General features: G+C 46.1%; 1 protein-coding gene across 1 annotated transcript in view; it reads right to left on the bottom strand.

Annotated features, from left to right (window-relative positions):
* Positions 1 to 18,271, bottom strand: part of LOC126529031 (uncharacterized) — a 28,136-nt gene that overhangs the window by 8,253 nt on the left and 1,612 nt on the right. The window contains exons 3-9 of the mRNA XM_050176636.3: positions 17,320 to 17,459; positions 17,105 to 17,173; positions 14,147 to 14,307; positions 10,303 to 10,404; positions 2,450 to 2,728; positions 1,668 to 1,811; positions 965 to 1,131 (exon numbers count right to left, since the gene is read on the bottom strand). Of these exons, the coding sequence (XP_050032593.2) occupies positions 965 to 1,131; positions 1,668 to 1,811; positions 2,450 to 2,728; positions 10,303 to 10,404; positions 14,147 to 14,307; positions 17,105 to 17,173; positions 17,320 to 17,459 (1,062 nt within the window). The remainder of the gene's footprint in view (positions 1 to 964; positions 1,132 to 1,667; positions 1,812 to 2,449; positions 2,729 to 10,302; positions 10,405 to 14,146; positions 14,308 to 17,104; positions 17,174 to 17,319; positions 17,460 to 18,271) is intronic.

The raw sequence follows: 18,271 nt of genomic DNA, 5'->3' as shown, positions 1-18,271 counted from the left end.
TACACAAGTATATATGATGACTCAAATATACTCAAACCTCAATATAACGAACATGGATATAATGAAGTAAGTCTAAAGCATTCTCACTGATATCAGCGTGCAACAAATATATATGCTTATAACAAATATCAAATGCGACAGCTCACGCTGTAAAATGGCTTCGTGAAAGTTGGCGTAGCTACACTTAGCTTACACCAATTTTAAAAAATGCTGACTTCCTACACCAGCTGCACTTGTGTAGCCAGCGTAGGTAAAGAAAAAATAACCCCAAGGATTCAATGGAACCACACAAGAATGTGCTGCCATGAAGCCACACCCGGAGGCAACATTTGTACACTAGTACCAGCATTTGCACATCACACCAACCTGATGGATGCAGGATTTCATACACCCGGAGGCAACATTTGCACACTACTACCAGCATTTGCACATCACACCTACCTGATGGATGCAGGATTTCATACACCCGGAGGCAACATTTGCACACTAGTACCAGCATTTGCACATCACACCAACCTGATGGATGCAGGATTTCATACACCCGGAGGCAACATTTGCACACTAGTACCAGCATTTGCACACACACCAACCTGATGGATGCAGGATTTCATACACCCGGAGGCAACATTTGCACACTACTACCAGCATTTGCACATCACACCTACCTGATGGATGCAGGATTTCATACACCCGGAGGCAACATTTGCACACTAGTACCAGCATTTGCACATCACACCAACCTGATGGATGCAGGATTTCATACACCCGGAGGCAACATTTGCACACTAGTACCAGCATTTGCACACACACCAACCTGATGGATGCAGGATTTCATACACCCGGAGGCAACATTTGCACACTACTACCAGCATTCGCACATCACACCTACCTGATGGATGCAGGATTTCATACACCCGGAGGCAACATTTGCACACTAGTACCAGCATTTGCACATCACACCTACCTGATGGATGCAGGATTTCATAAGCACGCACGTCAGAGTGCCAGGCCTTGGCTGCCAACTGCGACGACTCCCTGACAGTAATGCCTAGCAGATCGTGCAGCACCTGCCAGAGGCTCTCTAGCACAGCTGGCAGTGGGAAGTACTCCCGCACCGCTGCTTCGTCGTACCTGCGTGCACCACAGTCAGCTGTGTAAGAATTCCAAGTGTAAAACACGCATCCAAAAGCAAGCTACAGTTTGTCATGCAGTGTACGAACGAGGTGACAGAAAAACAGTTCACTGGGTAAAAAGGAAAACACACAGTAAAACGCTTTTACTGGGCGAACTTGCATACGAAAAAACTGGGACCTGCTCGGTGGTGAAGACTGTGACAAGCACAGTAGCTGTGAATGACTCGGAACTGAAGCAGCTCTCTGCTACTATACGTAATGCAGAAGTTTCTCGATGACGTGTGTCCAGCACCGTGAATGCTCTCAAATGAGCCGGAAGCTTTGAAATGAAGACACGCTAAGATAGGGCAATAATAGGACAACTCTGAGAAACACACTGGTTGCATCAATGTAGAAAGTTATGCAGGAGCTCGTGCGTGGGTTCTGCGAAAAATTCTGCACCATTTCGAAAACTCTCGGTTTACGACATCCGAGGAGTGGTTACAGGTGCTGTTCTAAAGCTGCACAGTGACACCAGGTTAAACCAGTTCCCACCTGGCCAGCAGGGCTTGGCGCTGCTTTCGTCGCCAGTAGGGCACGTCCCACAGCTGCAGCTGGTCTCGAAATCCCCGCTCCTGACAGAAACCCGCGAGCGTCTCGAGCTCTTTCTCCGCTTTTGGCCGCACCTGCTCCGCTAAGCTGGGGGAGAGAGAGAGATATTGATTGATTCGCACGGCTTAAGGGTCACTGAAGAGGAGCACTACATTTAATAGAACAGAAAATGAAGACCAACCTGTAATTTTTTGACGTCACTCTGCAATCAAAGTGACGTCATGTTATCTTGTATTTAGGTTATCATGGTGCAGTAAACGCTACCCAAACTTGCCAAGTTCTGTTTTTGGCTCTTTCAGAATAAAATACAGTCTATCATTACCATTGAAAAAATTGACTAGACTCGAGCAGAGACCGTCAAAACACACTATGTCACCGCTTGCTGGCCAGATATAATGATTTATATTCTGGAATTTTACGTGCCAGAGCCACGACCTAGATTACGAGGGAACTCCAGATTAATTTTGACTACCTGGGGTTGTTTGACGTGCACCTAAATCTACGCACACAAGCGTTTCTGCCTTTCACCTTCCCATTAGAAGAATAGGCTTCTGGGCGGCAATTTTTCAAACCTTTGTTATTCTGAATAAATTGCTTGTAGTAAGGAGCTTTCATAATGATTGTTGTCTGAGTAAAACACAAAACTTGTGGGGAGTGAGAAATCTGCCAGCGCAAGGCCCAAAAACGATTCGTCAAGTAGTGCTGCACACGCCAGTGATGCCAACCTGTCAATGAAGGCATTCACTCGCTCCGTGGAGCCCGCCATCTTGGTCTCCATGGAGAGGGCGGCGAAATGTGGGTACCCAAGCACCTGGGCCTGCATCTGCCTCTGGGAGCGGATCTCCTCGATGGGGAGGCTGTTGCTGCGCTTGATTGAGGTGGCCCTCGCGTGGTACGCCTGCCAGAGGTTCCACCGCTGCAGCCGATTGCCACAGTGCTGCATGAATCCCTGGTACGTCTCTTCCTCCAAGGTCGCGAGCCAGGGACCTCGAGACGGTTGACTCCTGCAAAGTGCGGCCACACTTTGCCACTCGTTTTCTCCACAGGGGTGTGTGAATACATGTATTCTAAACTTTCTAATAATTGCCCTGTTCAGATTGGGCCTTTGAATCGAATAGTCACTATTTGTAAATGTGAATGTTTTTCAAAAGAGTTTTCTAATACTTCATGTCGCCAACCGTGCGATAAATTTTGTCCCGGCGGCCATAGCAGATGTAAAACACGAGAGGTTACGGGTGGGCAGTGGTTGCCTGCTCCGAATGCTCCACCTGTGCTTTTCATAGCTTGCCATGTAATCACAAGGGATTTGCTAACGTTGCGAACACACTAGGATGTGAAAATCTACAGTGACAACCGAAATTCATTATTTGAGATGTTTTCGCAAGGCATTCAATAGTCAATTCGATTTGCTGCTGGCGATATTCAATTCGTATTCGCCTCGCTCAAGAAAATGACTATTCACACACCCCTACAAGTTATCTAAATGAACCCTGTTGACAAGAATCGGACATGCCGCTGACGTGACATGCAACAGCAGTTAGAGGAGCATCTACACATTCTCAAAGCTGTAAGAAACTCTACCACAGGCTTCCTGCTCACAGAAGAACGATACTTAGCTAGTGCTAGTACACAGGTTAGAAAACACTTCTAGGATACCAGTAAAACATCACTGTTACAGCAAAGTTGCACGCAATATGAATATACCTCCGCTAGTATGTCTGATATTCATTATAAGCATATACTATTCGTTACATACTAACATGGCTGGAAACACCTTGGATTTATCTTGTGACATCTGATAATTCATTATATCCGTGTTCGTTCCATCAATGTGTGCCTGTACCTCAATTCGATTAGTAATTAAGTTGGTGTTGAAATTACGAACCAGTCATCATCGACATTGTCGTAACGTCATAACAAAGAGCAAAGTCAGCTGACATTCACATGGATGGATGGATGTGTGTTGTTTAGTGGCGCAAGGGCCAGGTGTGGCCAAAGAGCGCCATGACTGGTAATGATGTGTTAAGCGCTGATTGGTGAGTCAAGATGATGGGGTGTAGCATGGCTGTAAAGTGGCCTAAAATTAATCGCTATCGTAGAAGCATAAAATGATATATAGGTATAAAATTATGACAGTGATACGTGGAGTGGTCTCTGGGTATAGTAGGAGTGATAAGTGATCATGGGGCTAAAATGCATGAATATGGAAATAGCACATATGTCTCCTTAAAGCCTTTGAGCCCGAAGGCTGGGAGGCAGGTGCTTTCTTTCAATGCAGCTACCGCAGCAGAAACCTCTGTTAAGAGGCTGTGCTACGGGTTTCCTGGGGCTATAATATGAAAACTATGTACAGCTTTTAAAAATTGAAACAGTGATTGATGTTTAAAGAGAGGTTCCATACCTATAATCATTTGGGGATGAAGTGGAGTTTGTTGCCGGTGAGGTAATGGAAAATGCTTTTTTCTATTTGCATCTAATTCTCTGCATTGCATCAGGATGTGAAGCACGGTAAGTGGCTCGCCACACTTATCACACATGGGTGGATCACCACCTGACAAGAGGTATGCGTGTGTGTCCTATTCTAAGTCTGCAAAGTATTACTTCCGTGCGGCGGTTCTTGGATACCGGCGGCCAGTTGCCAAGATATGGCTTGATGACATGCAGTTTATTTTCTGTTTCTTTATCCCACAACCGCTGCCAGAAAGCCCTGAGCGTTTTCCTTATGGAGGGCTTAAGGTCCATTACAGGGACAGTCGTGGAAGTGTCATCAGCGTTCGCGTGGACGGATGTGGCTAGCTGGTCAGCCAACACGTTTCCTTCAATCTCGCGGTGCCCCGGCACCCAGCATACTACGATATGCTGCCTGGACGCATAGGTGGTGCATAATGCTGAATAGAGAGATACAATTATAGGATTTTGATATTTCTTCACAGTTTTCAATGCGTTTACGACGCTCAAAGAGTCTGTATATATAACTGCCTTTGGGATATTCAATTCTTTAATGTGTTTAACGGCAGCCAAAATGGCGTAGGCCTCTGCTGTAAAGATACTTGCGCTCGTGTGCAGAACACCGGTATCCGAAAAGGATGGACCGACTGCTGCGTAAGATACGCCAGAATTACACTTTGATGCGTCTGTGAAGAATTCAGGACAGGAGTATTTGTGTTGTAATTCCAGGAAGTACATTCGTATATGCGCGAGAGGAGTGCGCTTTGTAACAGTTATGAAGGATGTATCACACTCTATTGGTTGCCACTGCCACGGTGGGGGCCGTATAGCTGGGGACATAAGGTGGTATTCAAGCAGGGGAACCCTTGTTTCTTCAGCTATGTCTCGGACACGGAGTGAGAAAGGCTTTGCCACTGTGGGCCGGTTTCGAAAAAGTTGACAACTGGACAAATCGTTTATGGTGTAATACGCAGGGTGCTGACTGTTTCCGTTAACTCTAAGAAAATACATGAAAGACGAGTATGTTCTCTGCAGTTGAAGTGACCATTCTTCCGATTCAACGTACAGACTTTCCACTGGGCTTGTTCTAAAGGCACCTGTGGACAGGCGAATTCCTAAGTGGTGGACAGGGTCTAGCATCTTTAGAGCAGTTGGAGTAGCAGACTGGTAAACTATGGCTCCATAGTCTAGTCGTGTGCGTATGAGGCTTTTGTACAAGTTCATGAGACATTTTCTATCACTGCCCCAGGTTGTGCGTGAGAGAACCTTTAAGATATTTATTGTTTTCATGCACTTGTTTTTAAGATATTTTATGTGCTGTACAAAGGTTAGTTTCGCGTCTAAAATTATGCCTAAAAATTTATGTTCCTTGTTTACAGGCAGACGCTCACCATGCAATACAATTTCAGGATCAGCGTGCAGGCCTCTTTTCCTCGAGAAAACGACACATGTGCTTTTTTGTGGGTTCAGTCTGAACCCGTTCTCATCAGCCCATTTGGAGACCTTGTTAAGGCCAAGCTGGATCTGTCGTTCACAGATTGCAAGAGAACTTGATTGAAAACCAATCTGCACATCGTCAACATATGTTGAATAGAAGATGTTACGTGGTATGTGTAGACGAAGAGAATTCATTTTTACTATAAAGAGCGTGCAGCTGAGCACACCGCCCTGTGGCACTCCTGTTTCCTGTACAAATTTCCGTGACAAAACATTGCCCACTCGAACACGGAATGTCCGATTTGACAGATAGCTTTCGATAACATTGAACATATTTCCGTGTATACCGAAGTGTGAGAGGTCTCTCAATATCCCGAACCGCCACGTAGTATCATAAGCTTTCTCCATATCAAGGAATACAGATAAGAAAAACTGCTTATGGACAAAAGCTTCACGGATACGTGCCTCAATACGTATGAGATGATCACTGGTGGCTCGACCCTCGCGAAACCTGCACTGGTATGGGTCGAGGAATTTATTTGATTCGAGGATATGTAGTAGACGACAGTTAATCATTTTTTCGAATACTTTGCAGAGGCAATTTGTTAGCGCTATAGGTCGGTAACTTGATACAGAGGAAGGATCCTTCCCGTGCTTCAGAATTGGAATTACAATAGCCTCCTTCCAAACAGAGGGGATCTCGCCGGAAGACCATATCACGTTGTATAGGTAAAGAAGGGTTTTCTGTGTTTCGGATGGTAGTTGTTTTAACATCTCATATATTACGCGGTCTGAACCTGGGGCGGATGTATTACAACAGTTCAGTGCTGCCTGCAGTTCTGCTATACAGAATGGATCGTTGTACGTCGCACTTTTAGCAGATTTTCTTTCTAATTTTTGCTGTTCTATTTGTGTTTTGTACTTTAAGAAGGTTTCGGAGTAGTGTGAAGAGCTCGATATGTATTCAAAATGTGCACCGAGAAGGTTGGCTTGGTCTTCAAGGCTTTCTCCGTGGCTATTTACTAGAGGTAAGGAATACGTTTGTTGCCCATTTACTTTCTTCACTCTATTCCAGACTTTTCTCTCATCTGTATACGAGTTGATGCTTGATATAAACTTTGCCCAGCTCTCTCGTCTTGCTTGTCGGCGCGTTCTCCTTGCCTGGGATTTGACATGCTTAAAGTTTTCCAGGTTTTCTGCTGTTGGCGAATCGCGAAGCAGCGCCCATGCTTTGTTCTGGATCCTCCGCGCTTGCCTACATGCATCGTTCCACCAGGGAACACGCCGCTTAGAACCAGTGCCGCTCGTTTGAGTAATGCACTTAGAGGCGGCATCAAGTATAAAAGCTGTAAAATATCTGACAGCATCATCTATGCTTATACCGAACATCTCAGTCCACGTCATGTTAGTAAGAGCTCGGTACCGTTCCCAATCGGCTGATTCAACCTTCCACCGGGGGACCTGGGGGAGAAGTTGATCTTGTTCCATCGTACTTATGATTATTGGAAAGTGGTCACTTCCATACGGGTTGTTAAGCACACTCCATTTAAAATAAGGTAAAAGTGTCGGCGATAAAATGCTAAGATCTATGGCAGAATATGACTTGTTAGCCAGGTTAAAATATGTAGGCTCCTTTGTATTCAAGAGACATGCTCCAGAAGAAAAAAGCAACTGTTCAATCACGCGACCTCGCGCATCACAGCGTGAATCGCCCCACAAACTACTGTGTGCATTAAAATCACCAAGAATCAAATATGGCTCCGGGAGCTCATCTATTAACGATTCTATGTCTCGTCTGTGAAGGTGATAATGTGGTGGTATATACAAGGAGCAGATGGTTATGAGTTTATTTGAAAGTACGGCTCGAACGGCCACTGCCTCAAGGGCCGTTTGGAGCTTTAAATGTTGACACGCTACACTTCTGTCAGCAATAATGGCTACACCGCCAGATGATGCGACAGCATCCTCGCGGTCTTTGCGAAACGTAACATACTTTCGGAGAAAGTTTGTGTGTATAGATTTTAAGTGTGTTTCCTGTAAACACAGCACTTTTGGATTGTGTTTTTGTATAAGTTCCTGCACATCATCGAGGTTTCTGAGGAGACCTCTGACGTTCCATTGAATTATTTGTGTATCCATATTGGGAGTTAATAGGTGCTGTGTGTACAGAAACAGAAGTAATGATTATAGAAATTACAGTGATTAAATTACAGAGCTCTTTCGAGGCCCTGTAACGGGAGTTTTGCCCTTTCTGGAGCGTTCGAGCGAGCCTCGCCGCTCCTTAGGCGCGCCTTGAGGACAGGTGTTGTGTCCATTGCCTCTTGTGAGGCGCCGGACACGTGCTCTTGCGAGCGAGAGGTTTTCAGGAGGAGCCCCGCCTTGGAGGGCAAGACCCCTGCACCCACCAGCCCGGAGGTCGATGGGGCACCCTGCGGGATTTGGCTGCGCCGGCTGTTGCCAGCGCTCGAAGGGACCTGGGAAGATGAGGCAGCCTCGGCTACGCCCACCTTCGGTGTCGACGATCCCTTCTCCTCGGTTGGTGGAGCAGCGCTAGCTGCAACCGCCGCGGGGGCAGAAGGCGTAACTGCCAACTCACTGGGTGTGGGTCGGTCAGTCGCCGGAGGCCGTTGTGGCGCTGCCCCCTTACGCGCCACATCGGCAAAGCTGCTCTTAGACAGGTATGACACCCGCCTCCGTGCCTCCTTGAAAGATACGTTTTCTTTGACTTTGATTGTCACAATCTCTTTTTCTCTCTTCCAGGACGGGCAGGACCGCGAGTATGCGGCATGCTCGCCATCGCAATTGACACAATGTGGAGTGTTCTGGCATGTTTCGGAGGAATGTTCTTTGTCACTGCACTTGGCACAAGTCAGCCGGCCTCGACAGTTCTGTGAACTATGGCCGAAACGTTGGCACTTAAAGCATCTGAGAGGATTGGGAACGTATGGCCGAACACAAAGTTTGATATAACCGGCCTCGATGGACTCGGGAAGGACACTTGAGCCGAAAGTGAGTATCAGGTGTTTCGTCTTGATTTCTTTTCCGTCTCTCCTCATCTTAATTCGTTTAACATTGATAACATTCTGGTCACTGAAGCCCTCCAAGAGTTCAGCCTCAGTGAGCTCCATCAAGTCATCGTCAGAGACCACACCACGGGTGGTGTTCATCGTGCGGTGCGGGGTTATAATTATTTGGTTTTCCCCAAATGACTCTAGTTTTGACAGTTTTTCATATTGCTTTTGATCGCGGAGCTCCAAGAGAAGATCACCGCTTGCCATCCTCGACGCCTTATAACCAGGACCAAAGACTTCGGTCAATGACTTGGAAACAAGGAAGGGTGAGATAGTTCTTACTGGTTTATCTGGTTTTGCAGAATGAATAACATGGAAACGTGGGAAGTTGTGGACTTGGCGTCCGAAAAACTGAAAGACTTCATCGGTGCGCCCTCTTTTCGGAGGGCGATCAGGGAGTCGAGGAAAGGAGCTATCCATAAATAGATGTGATATTTCGGCAGTAACGCCAGCCACCCACTGTGGAGTCCTACAAGGCGACGCTGCAGGGCGTGTGAAACACGGCCTGCAAACGCCAGCTGTACATTACCGCTATAACCAAATATGAAATAACCTAGGTTGGCTATTCACACAAGGTTAACCCTTGCTGCCTGGAAAAATTGGAAGTAAGCGGAAGCTAGGAGAAGACAGGAAAGATGAAAAGTAAGAGAAAGACGAAGATTGGAGGGAGAGAGAGAGACAGGAAAGGGCAACTACCGATTTCCCCCGGGTGGGTCAGTCCGGGGGTGCCGTCTATGTGAAGCAGAGGCCGAAGAGGTGTGTTGCCTCCGCCGGGGGGCCTTAATGGTCCAAACACCCAGCATCGGCTCAACCGCCAGGATCCCCTTTTCCCCAGACATGGCTAAGCCGCGCACGGCTACACGCGGGAGGGTCCAGCCCTCGTGTGCTCGGGTCCGTGGTGTCGCAACACACCAAACGCCTGCTCACGCAGACGCCCCTGCGGGGGACATTCACACAGCAAGCGAGCTTAGGTATGATGATGCTGCTGATACAATAAAATTAAAAAAAGAGTGCTGTGCATGTTTTTCTTCGGGCTGAACTTGCATGTGGCAGCTGTAGTGATTTCAGGAATAGAGCGAACTACTGTTTCATGGCATCATGACTCATCCTTCTCAAGGGTACCAAAACCCGAACTGGCTTAGAGACAGAAGTAGCAGACATAAGCAAGTTTTTCTTGCTGAAATATTGGGTGCCCATTTGGTTTCTACTTTGACAAGGAACTTTAATGTCATATTTATGTTAGTTTTCTACATTTAAACCCATAAAAAGTGGGTGCGCATTCGATTTGGGGGCATGTTAAGAGTCAGGGCAAATAGTGCCAAATAAATCAGCCGTGTGCTGGATATTTCGACCAGTAATGATTTGGCACTGGCTCTGACGTCTGAATGTGCATTCTCATTCGACGCTTCAGTCATGTGGGTGGTTTGGGGGCTTCGATGAAGGTAGCGTTGCCGACTTTTCTTTGACTTTTGATACCGATGACGACGCCACAGGCCACGTGCAAACCGTTGTGGAACTCCCCTTAACAGTTTTGTTGCAAAAGAACTGTACTCGCCACCACCGCCTTTAAGCAATGGGCAATGAACTAGTTGATTTACTGTGAACAAATAAACGTCACTCACTTGTCGGCTGCCATCCGCCTGACCAGATCTTGAGGAAAGTGCTTCACCAGGTCTCCGTCGACCTGGTGCCTGAAATCGTTGGTGGCCGCTTGCATGTTTTGCCTGCACCAGACAGACTGGGATCAGTGCACAACTAGTGTAAGTAGCTCAACCAGTGCATTAAATGCAAGATAGTGGCAATCGGCTTAGAGACAAGCAGGGCACCCTCATCACCAGTTTCCGTCATAGACACAGTGAAGTATTTTTGTATGTGTCATTGGGAAAGTGAAAATTATGTTACACGGAAGCAACACGGAAACAATTCCGTGTAAAACACAGAGGACTGCTCAATCTATACGATGAATGAGAAGAATCGGGGAACTGAGGGGCTACGTTTCTTGCAACTAATAACCTTTTGGGGCCAACAGAAGCAGTGGCCAAAGAAAGCATGGGGCAAATTACCGTATCTATTCTGATCTAATGCGCACTTCTTTTCAGATAGAACGGGTCCAGAAATTGCGTGCGCGTTAGAATCGAGTACGACTTAAATCTGCGTTACCATATCGCCATCGGCATTTCAAAATGTCTGCCTCCTATGCGCTTCGAGCCTAGCTGCCACAGCTTCCTCCGTGTGCTGCAGTACGTGTGGTTAGGCAATGCTTCCTTTGGCCTAGGTTAGTACACCGTTCGTCTTCCTGTTTTCTGTGTTTGCTCTATCAGCTTGGAAGTGCCAGCTGCAAAGACATACTGATTTCATCACGATCCTGCGATTAAAAGGAAAGCGATCACGCATGCGGAGACGGACGGAAATCGGGCCGTATCACAGGCGTTCGGAGTTCCCGAAAACTTGAGTGCGGGACTGGCGCTAACAGGAGAGGCTTTCTGCACCGGCGGCTGCTATGAAAGGCACGGCCGCGCTGCCCCTATCCTGAAAGCGATCTGTGACGGAGACAAGAGTCTACACATCTAAGCGCACCGCGCTGTGTTCTTGTCCCTTAGTTTGCGTTGAAGTGAGAGGCCATACAAAGGTCAATGCCCTTGCTCCTGCTACCACACTTCCTCGCTCCAGCATTTTTATAAAGAGTTTCCGCGGCCGTTGAGTGAGACGTGCTCATGTTTGCTTGTGTGTGCGTGACACCATGGCCTGTAATTTAGCTAGTAAGCGAATGTTTCAAAGTTTATAGGGCCAATCAAACTACTATTCTTACTTTTTGTATAGGGGCTACTAATTTGCTATTGTAATCAACGCTTCCCCTTTTCTTTATTTCTTTTCTTTATTTATCGCAACTTTAGTGCATTGGGAGTAAATCCTTGTTTTTCCCAAATGAGAGAAAGTTGTATTTCTGAATAAAGAATGAGGTGCGCGGTATTGTAAAGGACTTTTTTTTAGGTCACAGCAAACGGGTGCGCGTTACAATCGAGGGCGCGTTAGATTCGAGTAAATACGGTAAGTGTTTTGTTACTGGTATGTGGAAACAATTAGGAAAAGTAAAAGGAAAGTGCAAGAAAAGACACCTTGCCACCAGCACGATTCAAACCCGCAACCTCTGTGCGATACATGCGATGCTCTCCCAATTGAGCTATGCCATCCAATTTCTGAGTTACTTAGGCAGATGTGTGTGTGTAGTGAGCATAGCACTGGAAGTATTAGCCAGTGCAACTCACGGCCATGGCAGCAGATGTGGAACATCCTTTCAACCACGTAGTACATGAATTTCGGGGGCAGGCAATTGGCCAATAAACCCCTATATGTGAAATCGAGACATCCAAGGTTGCCATGCAATGAGTGTGTGTCGTCATACAGAGGAATCCCAATGACTTGAAATCCTTGAATTCGAATTCATAAATAATTCAAACTGCTTCGTTGGTCCTGGTAAAGTCCTATGTATTGGAATAGAGAAAAACTCCACGAATTCAAACTTGTAAAACCATGCAATGGTTATTTCGAACAAGATCTCTCACTCCCATGCACCGCTCTCCCGACAAACCCAAGTCAAAGGCGAAGGTTTGATGCCATGTACCATAATGTAATGTCGCATGCAGTAAAAATGACAAAAGACGCATGGGTAGCCAATACTGATCCGGAGCAAGCAGAGCAGCATGGCCCTCCTTTCCCATCCTGCTTAGAAGCAGCAGGAAATAGTCCCCAGCGGATGCTTGATCACGTTGCTGCGTGCTCACCTACTCACCTACCCCCTTCTCATAGCTAGCTCACGCTTGATCATGTTATTGCACGCTCACCTGCACACTCGCCATGTCTGCTCTAAAACATTCTGAAATCATGTGCGCAATGTGCTGGACTCTGCTTGCTCAGGCACCTAAGGGAGCAGCAAGGGTGTCATTGTTGCACTGTGCCTGCATTTATTTCACTAATAAAGGCAGCACATAAAAGCAGAAAAAACCAGAGAATATCTGCAGAAACTATCTCGGCCTCACTAAAGCCCCTCCATCCACGCGCCACCGTCAACCAGATTAAGTACCGCCAACCTACCCTCCTCCTCCACACTCCTCTCCCACTAACCCCCTTAGCTACCAGCGTCAAGCGGAACTTACGTAGCTGCAGCTTCCTGTTCCGAGTGGAAGTGACGCTATGTTTTTTAGCGTTGTTTACTTTCGCGTCGATGGAGAGGCTTTAATTGCACCAGCTGTGGTTGAACTGTGAATGCGATTCCATCCAAGAACCACCGCCTATTGTAATCAGCGATCTGGTCGTGTTCGCTGCTTCGTGTCAGCCTGCGACGGGTTGTGGCACGAGAGACAACGTACAATGGAATGTAGTGCCTGTAAGCTTGGAGACCACTGCTGTTTTTTGTGAATTTGGAAAACAGCGACCGCGAACTATACTTCAGCGGAATACAATAGCTTGTCCCCTTTGCATTCTTCTTATGGTGACTGCCACAGCTCTGCTAAGCACGCGCGGGCGTCTTAACATAATCTAACCGCAGTCAAAGTGGAAATTCCCGCAGCGCAACTCCAGGAAGCGGAAACGCCGGAACGGAAATTTTGAAACTGGAAATGCCAGAACCGGATTTGGTTTGAGGGGAAAAGGCGGCGCACAACAAAGGTTGTCGCTACTTAAGAAAGCAGTGGTAGCGCGTGGATGGAGGGGCTTTAGGGTTAACCACCGAGAGACACATGCAAAAACGAAACCACGTATATACCGCATACGACTGACCACGCGGAGCGCACATCAGTTTGTAACCCATGTTAGCAAGATGCTGTATGGTATAGCTATGATATTGACACATGCACATTGTTTATCTTTTCCCGGTAGCTTTTTTTCACCTCCCAACTACTTTTACAAAGTTATGGCAAGGTGCAACATGTGCCTTCGTGCACAAGAACTTTCTTGAATGTTGTCGACGATTTTATCGCGAAAGAATGTTGTCTTATCCGACTGCATGTGCGACACATTCTAGAGCGCGCACGAGCACCAGCGATTAGGCTGGAATATACGATGAGCCACGTAAAAATAACCGACTCGTTTGACCCACAGATCAGATTTCGATAACTGACGACTGTGCTCAGCGCTATTGCTGTGCTTTGAGTGTCACTTGCTCTACTGGGCACAGGTTCGCCCAATAAACCGTTCCATTTGTGACTCACCGTTTTGCTACTGTCTCGGTCATCACTGTCGCTACAACACCACAATAAAACAAAGAAATTCAAATACAAATTTTCTACTGCACCGGATGCAGTGAAATTTTTTCAGCCTGTTGGGGGATGCCACACAATTTACCGTGTGGTGCACAATTCAAGCTTGAAAATTTGGCGTCATAGCCTCTTGAGTTGAAACTTTGAAAGTGTTGCCCTACACACAAGATTTTTGGCTTCTACTAGATTTCATTTGGCAGTGTTCACTGACCGGAAGGTCTGCGCCTCCTTCTCGATGCGGCTTACAGCTTGCCCCAGCGACTTCTGCTGCGGCACTGGGAGGTCAGTACCCATGAGCCTAGCCTCGAGGCAATGGCGCTGAACGATGCGTTGCTCCTCCTCCGAATAGCGCTTCTCATCCTCGATCAGCTCCTGAAAAAAAAAAAAAAGACATAGTGCGTCCACTTGTCAGTAACTGCTTTCCACACAGCGGGCGTCTTTGATTTGACATCCCGAAGTGCTCAGGGTCGTCCGAGGTGCTGCCTTCAGCTAATAAGCGTTGGCGTGTGCATCGTCTCAAGCAGTCTAGGTTGACTAATCCATAGCTACCACAATAATTACTAGAGGAAACTTCAGCTGCCAGGGGAATGGCTTGTGGCTTCAGATGGTCTTGCGGCTTTTTTTGCTATCCTTCATCTGCGTTTAGGCTTTATTGGCCTAAATTTCGAGGCAGTCATATTTCTCTAAACGCAGAATGCAATGAGACAGACTCTGCGTACATATGTATCGTTGCCAAAGGTTGCACTTATAGCCCAACACTTGGGTGAAAGTGCCGAATTTGCAATGTCAGAAAGCTGTTTGAAGCCAGAAGAACGAAGTTCAGGCAACTGCATGTACTGACCCTTGTTACTATGCTGGCTGAGCCACTGGTCATTGCAGTTACTATAGCCACTAGTGCCAGTTCTGTCTGGTAATGTTCTTTGTAGGAAGCTACATGGGCTAATCAAAGAAACCTGTGTAGGAGGATGTCATTGGCTGCAGGCGGAGCTAGCCTTGCTGGCGCTGCCTTTCAGCAGCGAGTAAGAAACACAAAATCTAGAGGTACGCCGTTCAGTAACCGTTCATTCCGCTCCATGCATAGCAATGCAAAAGATGCTAGAGCGACTTCCCTTCCTGCTCGCATTTGTGGCCAAAATATGTGGTGTCACACACCAAAGAAAGACATAGGTACAGGCCATTGTAATTCAACGTGATGTTAGGTCTAATACGTTTGGGTTGCAAAACATGATGTCAATGTTACGAGGAAGGCGTCGCAGATCTGAGCTTTTTTACCAATGACGCATTTCTGCAACCACAGGCCACAGTGCACCATATGCACTCGCGATCCAAAGATGGTGTGTCGCAAACTGGATGCACAAAGCTGCACAAATAATATATCATTCGACGTAAGCTTACATCCGCAATTTGTATAGTTGTCACATATCAGGCACAGCAGACTTTCGCTAATTCGATCCCGGCCGAAGGTCCAGGTCTATGGGCCCAAAATTGAGTTATTTCGACTCTAAAATTGGCCATTTCCGGGTAATTTGAATTTGACCAGTTGGCACACACGCACCCGACCCCTGTGGTGACCCCAACAGTGACCCCTTTAGAGGCAGCATCTGAGCCGACAGAGCTTAGAGATCGGTAATTGGTTGAGCACACATCATCTCTTGTCGAAAACGCCTATTTACGGTCCGCCCAGGAAGATTTTCAAGCAATAATCGTAACTCACAATGTTTGATTAGGGTATTTACCCGATTGTAACGTGCGCCTTTTTCTATTAAAGGTGCATTTTCTATTATTATTTTGTGCCAAATGAATCAGCTGTGTATACTGGCGTTTTTTTTCCCTGCATCTTGTTTAATTCGACCCACCGGATAATTCGATCAATTTCGTCGGTCCCGTAAGGATCAAATTAATGGAAGTCGGGTGCAGTGAATTGGTAGAAAGCGTTGCGGATCAAAAGCAACTTCACTGTGCGATGCACGGGGCGAGACTTCTACGACTGCACTACTAGGATTGCTTCTGCAGCATTGCGTGCTATATATGCAACGGAGCATAGCTTATTCTCACTTTCAGAGTGCCACGGTACTGCAAGTATTATGACGATGCGATGAAGATGGCACAAGGTTAGTAAGGTGGACTGTCTGCCGTCTTGACTACTGAGCGACACATTGCAAATAGTTTGCAAACATAGTTTCGTTTATCTATCCACAATATCCACAACTTTGCAGCGCATGTATCCAGGGCCATTCTGCAGCACTGGCACACATAGGTGCTGCTCACCTCAGAGGCCGTACAGACCAAAGTGCTGGCCTTACAGGGAAAATACTGCAAAAAAGAATGGCATATAAAAATGCAGTGGTACATTGCCAATACATTCCCAGTCTGCACAGCTCCTTGCATGCATGCCAACCTGTAGACCTTAAAATTTGTAAAAATCCTGCAAACACTGCACAAGAAAGGGGCAGAGCGGGGAGGGAGGGGGCAGCAACAAAATATTTTTTTTTAGATTGCACATAGCACACTCTTTTCGTGTGATACACATGCACTATACTAACGATTTTACACAAGCAACACAAACAATAGCAAACTTGGAACTGCACAAACCGAGAAGCAACTCACTACAACTTTGGCGACTTTGATGTCTCTTATTTTGCCTGCTTCAGGGGCTTGTCTAAATAAAGTTGCTCGAAGCAGGTACTAAAGTGCTCCTCTCCTATGCTTTCACGGTCAAAAGAGTTCTAAAGGCAAGGTTAGATACTGATTAGTGAAATTTTTTTGCAAGCAGGATTTATTTTTCATAAAGCTTTGCAAAACATTCGTAAGATTTCAGAACGAGCCCAAATTCGTAAACTTTAGGAAAAGGAAATTTCGGGAGAGTAGGTAGATGTGCCCCTGGGCTTATTTCTATTACGCCTTCTTGAGATTTTTTTGGCTTCATACGGTTCATACAACCAAAGCTCTATATAACAAACACAATATAATGAAATAAACCCATAATTTTTTCTCACTGCTATTATTGTGTAAGAAATACATGCTTATAATGGCTATTAGAAATAATAAAAGTACTTTTTTTCTGTCAGATGCGACTTCACTATAATGAGGTTTGACTGCACTAAATTCATTCTTATGACGTGGGTATAAGACACACCCAGGAAAGCAGACGAGCTTAGATGTAGCTCACCTTGACAGCGTGGTAGATGGGCAGGCTCTGGTACTGTCTGGACAGTGCTCGATGCACCCGCGCCTGTAGCTGCAAAGACAGAGACCCACAAACCTTCGTTATATCCAGCTGTGGACTGCAGCTCTTACATCTAGCTGAGCTCCCGGGGGCCCCCTCCAGATCCGCCAGTGGACCTGAGTTACAAACATGAAATAAAATGTGCACAATGAACTAACCCTTTCATATGCCTCGGCAATCTGTTCTGTTTGATTCACCAGGTACAACAGGCGGAGTGCGCTCCAAGCTGACTCCAAGGGGGCAGCCAATCTTTCCAAGGGCTCCATGACGGACTCAAAGGTCTTCACGTAGGCTCCATCTGGAGTGGAGTAGCAGAGCACAGTTGAGCTGTGATTATTAGACTATTTGTAAACTATAGCTTGTATGGGTACATCTCCACAATTCAGTTGATTTGCTACACATTTAAGACTGCTCTTTAAGAACACTTGATTTAAACAAGTGTTCTAGTTACCTCTAGTGTAGTACCAAAATGATACAGCCTAAGAGAGAAAGCTTTACCTAGGGAGCTTCTATCTAACTACATGGGCACACAGAAACGGTTTTGCTTGACATGTAGTGCACCGAATTGGAGGTTTATTGAATTTAAGAGAAATAATTATAATATCTACCGATAGTAGCAAGTATATTTTTTTATCTAGGCCATCAATTTTTTTTAAATATGCAAGTAAAAAAAATCTGAAGCATCAAGTTTACAACTTTGTAATTCAGCAGTAAACAATGAAATTACAAGTCTGTAAACTTTACTTATCAAGGCATCTAAAGTAGACAAAATCGATGTACTATGCCCCACCCTGAAAAATACCACTAATCAGTGCCGACATACAAAATAGCGGTGAACTGTTTTTCAGTTCACCAATTGTTTTGTACGTCGGTGCTGCTGTGAAGTCTCAGAGCACCTTTGAGCATGCACGCTGCGTTGCAACCAGTATTGAGTATGATAAGTACACAAAAAACAACTAATCCATCTTAGCATATGCAGTACCGAGGCAATAATTATAAGTCAGTAAAAGCAAGTCAGGTGTTCAAAAATTTGGATTTTTCATCATAGAGTGCCGGTGATGAGTTGCTTACACAGTGTGTTCCATCCTTTTGTGCTCTCATCTATTCTGC

Source organism: Dermacentor andersoni, chromosome 8, assembly GCF_023375885.2.
Source record: "Dermacentor andersoni chromosome 8, qqDerAnde1_hic_scaffold, whole genome shotgun sequence".
Lineage (NCBI taxonomy): Eukaryota > Metazoa > Arthropoda > Arachnida > Ixodida > Ixodidae > Dermacentor > Dermacentor andersoni.
This window is presented reverse-complemented; position numbering and strand designations above follow the sequence as displayed.